General features: G+C 40.8%; 1 protein-coding gene across 2 annotated transcripts; it reads right to left on the bottom strand.

Moving 5' to 3' along the window:
- Window positions 1-6,818: 6,818 nt before the first annotated feature.
- Window positions 6,819-10,858, bottom strand: LOC101467997 (free fatty acid receptor 2). 2 transcript variants are annotated; one of them, XM_004551036.3, is made up of 2 exons: window positions 10,417-10,858; window positions 6,819-9,806 (listed from the first exon to the last, which is right to left on the bottom strand). In XM_004551036.3, the coding sequence occupies exon 2, from the start codon at window positions 9,573-9,575 to the stop codon at window positions 8,568-8,570; it is 1,008 nt and encodes a 335-aa protein (XP_004551093.1). In that variant the 5' UTR covers window positions 9,576-9,806; window positions 10,417-10,858; the 3' UTR covers window positions 6,819-8,567. The 2 variants fall into 2 exon arrangements, with proteins under 2 accessions (XP_004551093.1, XP_004551094.1); XM_004551037.3 differs by having other exon boundaries at window positions 6,819-9,803; window positions 10,417-10,433.
- Window positions 10,859-11,454: the final 596 nt, after the last annotated feature.

The raw sequence follows: 11,454 nt of genomic DNA, 5'->3' as shown, positions 1-11,454 counted from the left end.
CTAGCATTACATGTTTCCTTCCCTCAGAGGACACAGATATGAATTCATTACACTGCTGCTCATTAGAGCACTGAGGAAATTCATTTTTATCAGCTGCCGCATGAGGAAAAAGTCAAAAAACAAAATCAAAACAAGAGTAATAACACACATATTAGTGCGCTTCAAGCCTTCGACAAGAGGGGAAAATTTGTTGCATGACTGAAATCTCATGCTCGTTACCTTCACATGCAGGTTACAACGTGCTGTTGGATTTCTTTTCTTTTTTATCCTTCAATACTGACACACATATTTTAGAGAGCTGTAGAAATACTGTGTGAGAAACCTGTAGACTAACGATAGATTGCTTAGCGTTGCACTTTCCTGTCAACGTGCAGACAAAGTGCCTGTTTGTTTGCCAAGACACTGACATATGTAGTTTTTCACCCCAGCAGTGTCTGAGATCAGGTTTGTGTTGAAGCATGACCTATTAATGAACTATCACCTCTAACCATAGAGTGCAAAACAAAACAAAAAAAAGAAAGCTGACACCATCAAATTTTAATGCTCACCGAGCCTTCAGACTTTAAGAGTACCTGAGAAATAATTTCACCACTCAAGTTTAACAGGGAACAACAGCAGCATGGCAAAATGGCCTCAGCTGTGCTTTTTTCTTTTGCTGGCACACCAAGTACCAGGTCAGTCTGAACATGTGTCTGTTGTGTTAGAAAATGTGTTATTGTTATATCTTTTTATAGCTCCTTTAGCCTGTTACGCATGCACATTCGGTTTTGTTTAACCAGGAATATATTATAATCATTTACTTTTTAGACATTTTAACACCCGTGACAGTGTTCATTAGTAATCGTCAATATTTCTGATGAGACATTATAATAATTGATTATAAAAGCTGCTACAAGTGTGAGAAATCCTTCCATCCTATGCATAAACCAAGGCCCTGGATCCAGAAGAGCATTTAGAACTGAATTAGTTTGCAATATTTTGTCAAGGACATCAAGTGGACGTCTCACAATTTCTAATATTTCAAGTTGATGTGAGTTTATGAAGGTGTAGCTTGAAATGCCCAACCTTGCCCTGTCTTGCTTAGCTACTACTAGACTCCACTTCTAACTCTCTAAATAACAAACAGACACAAGCAGCCAATCACAAAACCTTCCTGCTAAAAGTAATTAATATAAATAATGTGATAAAATTTTGTAGAGTAGGATTTTTGTGGTTGCTGATTTTTTTTACAGCTCTACTGTTGAGTGTTTTACCGCTTATCTTATCGCTTGTATTTCATCATTAAACTTAATGATCGCTGCTCACACTTGGCTATATAAGCAGCTGCTACAAATAAATCTCTTCAAAGCTGGTGAGACCCTTTGTGTTTGAGTGTTTCTGCAGAAGTGTTTTTTTCTATTATCTTTTGTTTTTCTCAGTGGAAGCCATTTAATAAGTTGCGTGTTATAAAAACTTCACTAAACTAAGTAAAGTCACTGTTTGTTTGAGCTTTATGTCTGATCTTCTCTGTCTGGCATATCTCACTCCCAGCTGTCACCCAGGCATACTAAACACACATTTTAAAGTATTTGTAGTTGACCCAGAGGTCTGATCTGCACTTTTTAAAAAGTTGCTTGTATGACACATTGTATTAATGGCTCTGTCTTTAGCGCTGACAGCAACCCCGGAGGGACTGAGGGTTAGGCAGCATCCTCCATCCCTCAGTGTGATGCGGGGTGAGACGGCAACTCTGTCCTGTCATTTCAAAGTTGAATCCCTAAAGTATGGAGTTCAGTGGTTCAAGTCAGAACAGCAGCTCATCTCAAACTCATCCAGGCAAATCGTTGTGGCGAAGAATCAAACTTCCTCCCTGGTGATCACTAACACTACAATTCAGGATTCTGGGTGGTATTACTGCGAGGTGAACGTCCTGAAGAAGGACCCAGAATGGGGCAACGGCACCAAGCTGGTCGTCTTGGGTAAGAAACAAATCGCTGGTTTCAGAAATGAACATGCCCACAATTTATTAGGACCGCTCCGCCCGGGTGATGTTGCCATGCTGGTAATTATGTCTCATTTGTATCTTTTGTACACCGGAGCCACGACGTTCAGTACGAGGCAGCTCGATACAAGCACCGGCAAAAAACATGTATCACCATAAAACGAACGTAAGGGCTCAATCTATAAAAATTCAAGTCATGTGAAATTCCCTCAGAGTTCATCTTTTTGCCTGAGCAGTTTCATGACAGATCTAGAAATAATCACCCCGGCACCATACGCAGTGCCTTGTATCGATCTTGCCCAGGGAATTGAAACTCCCCAGAAAACAAGGCAGGGAGGGATGGCCAAATTATTATGTGGAAATCCTTCATGCGGAAGAAAGCTTCCTTTTGATATTCCCTGATTGCAATGCTGGCTCCACCGAATAAAAATGGATACTGCATGTTTTTTCATTTTCATTTAATTTCTTATTCAAGCTTTATTCTGCCGATTTGAATAATTTTTTTTAATCAGAATGTTATTGATATAAGTCTACTTGTTGTTAGTAATCTACGCAACATTGCTTTCAAATTATATGCAGTTCAAACTGCAATACTGGACATCAGTAGTAGTAATTGATTCAGTGTAGCACTATAGAAGACCCTTTGCAGCATTTATTAATACACGATTTCTTTTACTACTAGCACCACCTTCTGCTCCAAAAATATACCTCCAGATTCCCCCAGAACCACACACCGATCAGTGGGCTCTCCTGTGTCTCACCGGAGGTTTCTACCCCAGTAGACTCACTCTCACCTGGACCTACCAAAGCGCAGCAACCGTTATCGATCACCTCTCAGTCACCAATTGCACCCTTCCTGCTGACAAGCCTCACAGCAACCTGTCTGAACATCCACCCAATGAAGCCCTGCTGTCTTCAGATTTGTTGGTGAACTCTGAGCCTCGGCGCCAGTCGAAGTGTCTCCAGGTGATGGACAACCACAGCCGGGAAATGTATCTCCTCAGTGTTTTTTCTCTCCCAAATAAGCAGTCTTTGAAAACAGGCATAACCTTCACGTGTTGGGTGCAGGACCACCCTGCCATGACAACTGCTCTGACTGCCTCCTTCACTTGGGGTAAATAAGGCAGGAAAATTAATTAATTTCCTAAATATGTTAATCTTATACAGGAGAAAAGTGTCTCAAAGGCAGCTATTGAGATAATGAATGTAGGATTTTCTTTTTTTATATAATTTAAATTCCCTTTTGGTATTTTTTTAATCAAATTGTTATCCTCCCAATGAAAAATGGGACTTTATGCCACAAGTTTTAATTATTTATCTTTGTTTCTGAAAAAATGTGGTTTTTCTTCTGTCGGTTCAGCATGACAGATGGTTCTAAATATTACGATACCTACTGTTTGTTAAGGAGAAGGCTGTCAGGGGCATGAATCACTGCTGTAGCAGATTTAGAGCTCATGTCACAGCACAAACACAGCTCCTAGCTGCTGAATTCATCTAACTTTGACCCAGAATAGGAAAGTGAACTAATTTAAACTACTGAATGAATTAAAATGTTTTAGCTTCAGCCTGTTGTTAGCACTTCACACAACCTTAATTAGATTTTGTTTTTTGTTTTTGAGAATGCAGTCGACTTTTTATGTAAACTATTGATTAGCTGGCAGGTGCCCATTGTTTATTAATGTCACATAATGCTCTTTTTCTGACATCTGATATTTTTCTGACATCTGATAAATGTGGGCTCGGTAATGTCTGTACTTTCAGTTCTGACAAAACCAGCCTGCTTTTTAGCCAATAAACCAAAGACTGTGTTCACTCACTGTCTGTTAGCTTTGTGCTGTTAAGTGTTTGAGGTAGAAGAATTGGGATTTTGAAAGCTTATGCCTGAAGCGTCTAAAAGAGCAGAAAGTAAAATGGATTAGCAGATTTATGTGTAAAAGAACAACAACATATAAAAACACACAGTCAAGAAAACAATGAGCTAAAAGCACAGTTTTTATTAGATGGACATTAGCACTGCAATGTCACCCTCTGGTTTGTGAAGCCCTTGTTTGAAGCCTCTATATTAGCATTTTAGTTTTTTTGTTATTACATATTGTTCTTCTGGAGCCAGAAGTGACCATATTTGGACGACGGAGTGGAATGCTCAGCTATCAACTAACACAGGCTTGATTAGAAAGGTGTATCCATAGGCTGTATGCAGGCAGGCAAAGAAACCTGGTAATCAGTACAACGCCACAAACACAGTTGAGAGGTCCAGCTCAATAATTGAACTTAGCACAGGCGACAGCATCCACCTCTCTACCCTTTCCACTCCTAATTTAATTGTAACAGTGATTTTATTTATTGATTGCTTGTTTTAAAGTTTTTTAACATGAGATTTTTTGAGACAGTATAAAAGGTGGACATAGCTACAATGATGGCGACCGTGGCTCAGGGGGTTGGGAAGCGTATCTGTAACCGGAAGGTCGCCGGTTCGATCCCCGGGCTCTCTGTCCTGGTCGTTGTGTCCTTGGGCAAGACACTTCACCTACCGCCTACTGGTGTTGGCCAGAGGGGCCGATGGCGCGATATGGCAGCCTCGCTTCTGTCAGTCTGCCCCAGGGCAGCTGTGGCTACAACTGTAGCTGCCTCCACCAGTGTATGAATGCGAGAGTGAATGAATAGTGGCATTGTAAAGCGCTTTGGGTGCCTTGAAAAGCGCTATATAAATCCAATCCATTATTATTATATCAGATGGTAAGTTTGGGCTGTTAATGATTTCTTTGAATTGTTCTTTTTCCAGGGTGGAATGGTTGTACAGCATGCATCTTTAATGACTTTAAAAAAACAAGAATTTGGTGAACAAGTTTATTGCACATATATACACACCCACTAATATTCCCTTTGCAAGTTGCACTTTGAACAGAAACCTTTGGTAGACAAAACCAGGCTCCTGGTGTAATTGTTGTATGGATATTTGACCGGCCTTCTTGGGAGAATTAGTAGACTTCATTTAACTTGGTTGGTTTCCAGGCAAAAGTCCATTCCAGAAGAAATTTCAAAACAACTTCCAAGAGCTTCTGTTCAAAGAGCTGTGCATAGCATACATAAGCATACAGTTATTCTGATGTGTCAGTAATTCAAGATGATGAGAGGAAATTGGATGGGATGTTCAGGAACAACCCAGAAACCACCAACACTCAGGCCTGCTATGAACTGGAATCTGCTGGAACACCATGTTACTGTCCAGAGTGAAGCCAGTTTTATATCATATTTGACTCAAAGGCTGTCACAGAAAATATTAATGGGGGTGTATGTATATATTTTAGATTTTATGTATAATTTTGACCCTGTGTTAGTTACAGAAAAAACCTTAGACTCAAACCATGACATTCATGCCTGTGATGAGTCAAAGTAAGCTTGTGAGTTTCACTTTTGTTGCCAGCCTCAAGTGGCCAGTTGAGGAACCGCAGCTCTTGCACAGTGGATTTCATTTTTTAGCCCAGGAGACAGTTGCTTCATTTATAGATGCTAAAACATAACCTCACAGGAAAGGTAATTACAGGCTCATGTCATTACTTTAAAAATTTGTTTGAGGAGCTTTAGTTTTTTTATGTATACAGGCCTGTGTCTTATTGTGGTGGGGCGTGGTCTGCGGTGCCGTGCAGGGAGGGTGGACGCAACTGCACGGCATCCTTGATCACACCCACCTAGTTATAAACACGGGGACTCAGGGGTTGGTGTGTTGTGGTGTGACAAATATTGAATAAAATGGCTCAAACCTATGATCCCTGGACCCTCATTCACACCACACTTATACTTTATCAGTCTGATATTTGTAATGCAGTAGCTCTGCCTACAAAACAAAGATTCATCAGGAGATTTTTTTTATATTCATCACAGGCTCAGAGGGGCTTTAACCACAGGTCCCGTTACTTTGTCAAAGCAGACTTTTTTTTTACTGGAATACCCCAAATCTCTTTTTAATCTTCTTTAGTGATCTATAGGAAAAATCCCTTTAATAAACAATGTCTTCACGAACCACAGGTCCTGACATACTACCGTCACTTGCTCAGTATTCACTACCACTTCACTCTTAATCTGGGTCACACATTGATCATTCCAAAGCAACAGATTGCCTGCAATACTGCATACTTGAACAAATTAATGATTTTCTCCAATCAATCCTTACACACCTCTCCTCCCAGGGAGGAGGAGAACGTCCGTCAGCCAAAGCCAGCTCAACCTCCTTGATTTAAATCTGTCACGCTCAATAACATGATAAGTCGGTGCTAATCAGTGTTTATTTTCTTCTTTTTTTTACAGATGCCCCACCTAATGAGCTGATTTTATACTTGAACATTGCAAAGATGTGTTTCCTCTCTGCAACGACCGTTTGGTTTTTATTGAATGGTAAGAGTAATTCTGTTTAGCATTGCATGTAGTTGTTAAAAAAAATGTTTTTAATTTTTGTGATCATCAATTTTCTCAATCGTGTGCCACACAGCAGTCAGAAATATCTGGGCAAGGGGAAAATGAAATCTGCCACGTGAGTACTGTATTCTTCAGCCTTTGACAAACGCACATAAGCACACACACACACACACACACACACACACACACACAAGGCTGATTTTCTTATTGTTTTATCCCTGTAACCTATCACACATCATTAAGGAAAAGTCAACAGTGATGCAATAACCAAATATTGTGTTCCAGGAAAGACAAAATGAAAAAGGAGAAAGGATTGCCAGCTGTTCAGCTGAGCTCTTCTCATCAGACCAACCTTTTACAAACAACATTCAACTCATCAGGAAAAGAAAAAACAATTATCAGTGAATGACGTGCATAGGTCCGTCTCACTTTTTCATGTGAAAAATTCTCCAGATTTTAAACCACATCTGTATGCATGTATATTCTGCTGTGCTCTTTCATAGTGTATAATCTGTAATCGCTGATGTGTACAAGTGACTCATCCCTGTAACTTTTTATCCTATGGCATGCTGACTCGCAGATTTTTGGATTTGTGCGTCGTGTCAATGGCTGTTAACCCACACGTCTTAGTCATTCACTGGGGTCTGTTTGTCAAAATGAATGATTCATGCACGATCCACCTGTCAAACAGATACAGTGATCGGCTCAACCTCTGTGCAGGCCTAATCCTCGCTAAATAGGATTACAGCCGATGCCAGCGCTTGCTTGTGTGATAGCATTGTTTATGTTTGCAGCGTGTGGGGTGAGATCTTGATTCACTTTTTGGAGGAAGTTCATTTTAAATTTAGACCTGCCCACACTGCCAAGAATTTAAAAAAAACAAATACTGGCAGAAATGATAAACATTGAACAGCTGAGTGAGCTGATGGATCTTCAGTATAATCAGATTAGTGACATCAAAAATCAAAGAGGCAGCTCAGTAAGCTTTCTATTACTCATCCTGCTTTTATGTGTAAATACATAAAATGTGCATAAAAACATTTACATATGATATCACTGATATGCCGATGGCAACTGTTGATCACTTGATGCAAGCGGTCTTTACGGGCATTTTTCATATTTCTCATCCCCCTTCTTTCCAAAACAAATTAGTCCTTATCTCTTTTCTTCCACTCACTCATACGCACACAATCACCTCGTACCTGTCTGCTGCCAATGTTAAGGTTATTAATTAACTCAATTTATTATTGTACAGTTTGTTTATGAAAATAATGTTTGTGCGGTTTGCTTTTGCTTCCATCAGTCCTTTCTTCCTTTTCCCGTCATTTACACTCACACGTGTGTGTCCACACAAACACTGTTTACACCTGCTGGCGTGGTTTCTTTACAAAATAATGCATGAGTCAGACATCATGCAAAATGTATAATCTTATTTGAATATGAAAATAAGCTTTATTTATGTGTTATTATATTATTACAACCCCCGTTATGCATATATATGTGTACATTCATACATCTCTCTTTCTTTATATATCCCATATAAATATAAGAACAGCCATCATCTTACAAATGCAAACATATGTACAATTACAAAGCGAACTGCTCTCTATTTTCAGCATGCTTGTATCTGCATGAAGATGCCACACATTTTCTCTTTCTTCTGCTACTTCTTCTTCAACCACCACTGCTTGACACATAATGACCGTATTGTTGCAAGCAATATCCTGTTCACGACTAAGGATGTTGGTTGGAACATTTAATCTCCAATTGCAGAGAGATGACGTGCAACGCTGTTGCTTAGATATTCATTTTGTTACAGTCTCTGCTGCGATGCTCCACAACACCTGCCTGCATTTAAGGGTCTCTGTACTTCTCTTACACTATGCGAGAAATGTTGTTATGTCCTGGTGACAGTTCAAAGTAGGCTGTCTCTGAGGTTTTACCCGATGCGCTGCATACAAAATTGGCATGGCGTGCTTAGGAAGACTGAAGGTTACCTGTCTTGTATCATTTCCAAAAAGGAATGTCATCAAACAAAAATACACTGCACTGTATAAAGCCAAGTCATTTTCTCACATGTGTAAACATTAACATGGCATTAATTTTCTGCTCCCAGGGATGAAGAAATAAGACAACAGTAAAGGCAGCCGCTTACAGGTCCCTTTCTGTCAGCTCAGATAGCATTGATCTCCTCTTGTGTGTGTTCCTTATCTTGTGCAGTCTTGGTAATTCCCCCGCACAAGGCCTGGAGCAGGTGACAAGACATGCACCTCTGGAGACGGCTTTTAACCCCTTCCATCACACTACTCACATTCACTCTCACAGCAGAGGAAGAAAAGTAGAAAATAAGAGGGTCTAGACAGGCATTGAAGGTGCTGCACAGCAGGGCCTTGTCTCTCCACGCCGGACTTTTCTTGTTTATAAAACCAATGATGTGTGAGACGTTGTAGGGTCCAAAACATAGAGCAAACACCACCAGGGTTCCCAAAGCCATGCCCATGGCTCGGATGCGCCGGCGCCGGTCAATGTGTTGCAGCTTTGAGAGAATTCTGATGAAGTTGATGTAGCAAAAACTAGAAATCAGGAAAGGGATGCAGAAAAGCACCACACAAAGCTCCAGGCGCACAGGCAGGAGGACGTTCAGCTGAGACTCGGTGAAGTTCTCATAGCATTGTTTTCTGCTATCGCTGCTAGGGTGAGCTGAGGCGTTGAGGCGTTCAGTGGGGATAAAGGGCACGATAAACACGATACTAAGTTGGGCGGTGGAGAAAATCCAGAAGAAAATGCTGGCAGCTACAGCATACACAGGTCGCCGCTTCAGAGTGTGCCGAATGGGGAAAGCCACACCCAAGTAGCGCTCTACACTGACTGCAGTGAGGAAAAAGGTGCTGTTGTAGATGGTCATGTAGAAGATAAAGCCAGACAGCGGACAGAGGGCATAGGGCATGTTCCACATCATGCCGTTCATTGCTTCCTGCATCTTGAAGGGCAGGAAGATGAGGAAGAGGAGGTCGGAAATGGTCAGGTTGAGGAGCAGGATGTCAATCGGGGTGGGTTTCTGCCTTACTTTCTTACAAAAAGTGTAGAAAGCCAATATATTGGCCGGGAAGCCCAGCACAAAGGTAATGACGTAGACAGAGAGACAAAGTGCTGTGTGGCACCGCTGCGTGGTGGGCTCCATGTGAATCTTTCAACTCGGTCAAGAATTGAGATGTGTCACATTATATCCCCGACCCCGGGGATGAATAGACTGCAGAACAAGGAGGTTTTATCTGTGGGGCAGCACCGACCACAGAAGACGAAGGCTTCTTATTGGCTCAGTGTCCTGGAACAAACCCAACGAGACAGAGCAGTTTTTCTGTCCCCACCAATAAACCACAGCTCATCGTTTCCTCCAGGGCTTTGAGCTCTGCTGATAAGAAAGAATGAAAAGAGATTACCACACAGCACAGCAAACTATTTTAAACTATGAGTATAAAATTGACACTTCATTTGAAAATGTGCTGTTCATACAATAAATGTTTTTCCTACAAAAAAAGGTAGGAGGCATCCCAAAGTATGCTGTAATTCTGTTTTTTCTATATTCCTTCTTAATTTTCTTCCACATCACTACTTCAGAGTTGATTGTGGTTGTGTATTATCTCTTAATGAGAAGACAGTGTTTTAACCCGGCACACGAGTTTGTATACAAACCATAATACTGTGTTATTGCTTGTTCCTTGTTGTAAATACAGTGCAGCAGTGCTTTTATCATTAAGTCCCAGCCCTTGTTCTTACTGTATACACAAATACTGGACATGTTGTGAAAATGATAACCCTCATAAACTTAATGAGTTAACTACACGAGGGAAATTAGCGTCTCAAAGCTTTACTTTGCCACGACTTTTACAACACAGTTCTATCTGTATCTGTTTCCTGCATCATCATATAAAGGAAATAGAAAGTCAAGACAGCGTAAGGAAAGTTTTATAATCTATAAATCAACCTATTGGAGGAATATTAAAATGAAAGTAGTTTCTTACCCTTTATGGGGCAACGTCCATCGAGTGAATATCTGTGTCAGACGCTCAGCTCTTATAGTCCAGTGTCTGAGAAGAGGAACTATTTTTTTCTAACTATTCTCTATAGTGCTGTGATGAAACTAAAGATTTTACACCAATTTAAGCAACTCGGACAAGTCCACAGTGACAATTTTTGTCAGCTCACAAATCCTCACTCCTGCAACAGACTTCCCATTCTTGGCATTTTTCATGAGCAGCGTGGCTTACCTCCTAGTGCGTCTTCCTTGCTGTTTTGTTTGATCACCTCTGCGCACCTTACCTCCAAGCTGCTGTCTCTTGGCACATCCCCCTATTTACCTGTTAATCTAAACATCCAGTGCAGATAATAGAAATGACTATTAGTGAGATATTGCTGCAATTTATCTCCCACTCTCGCCAAACATGGTTTCCCTGGTAACAACTGGCCTTTTTTTCAGCATGAGCGGTACAGACGGACTCCGTCAGGCTGTTTGATCGTAGGTTTTCTTTACTATATTTAGTCATCAATGCCCAATGCTTCTTTACATTTGCCTCTTTAATATGAGTCAGTGGAGATAAGCATTGGTCAAGGGAGATGGCCCAGTGACAGAGCGGTCCCTCCTTTTACAGCATGTGGTGAGAACAGCAATGTGGATGATGTTGTTTGAATAGTCATATACTGCACACAGTAATAAAAAAAATCTAATAACCCGTGGCTGACTTGAAGACTGGAAAGGCTTTACTTTTAGAGATAATTCTGTATCCTGCTGCAGCTCAAAAACACTCTGAGATATCAGAGGTCAGAGGCCCTTTTTTTGTATTTATCACCTGCTGCTTGACCCTGCTCTACCATCCAAGAGCAGGGTCAAGTTTAAATTGAACAGGTTTAAATGGAGAAGACTGGTTTATTTCAGAAGCAGAGACGTGAGCTTTGGAAGTTAAAATGACTCAAAGGTGAACAAAGAGTTCTTTTGATGTTGCTTAATGTATGTAAATCACTCTGAGGCGGTTTCACTTGTGCTTAAATGCCTGACTCCAACG

This window comes from Maylandia zebra, linkage group LG11, assembly GCF_041146795.1.
Source record: "Maylandia zebra isolate NMK-2024a linkage group LG11, Mzebra_GT3a, whole genome shotgun sequence".
Classification (NCBI taxonomy): domain Eukaryota; kingdom Metazoa; phylum Chordata; class Actinopteri; order Cichliformes; family Cichlidae; genus Maylandia; species Maylandia zebra.
This window is presented reverse-complemented; position numbering and strand designations above follow the sequence as displayed.

Excerpts from the sequence above, each read along its gene's own strand:
- LOC101467997 (XM_004551036.3), bottom strand. The coding sequence starts at position 9,575 with ATGGAGCCCACCACGCAGCGGTGCCACACAGCACTTTGTCTCTCTGTC.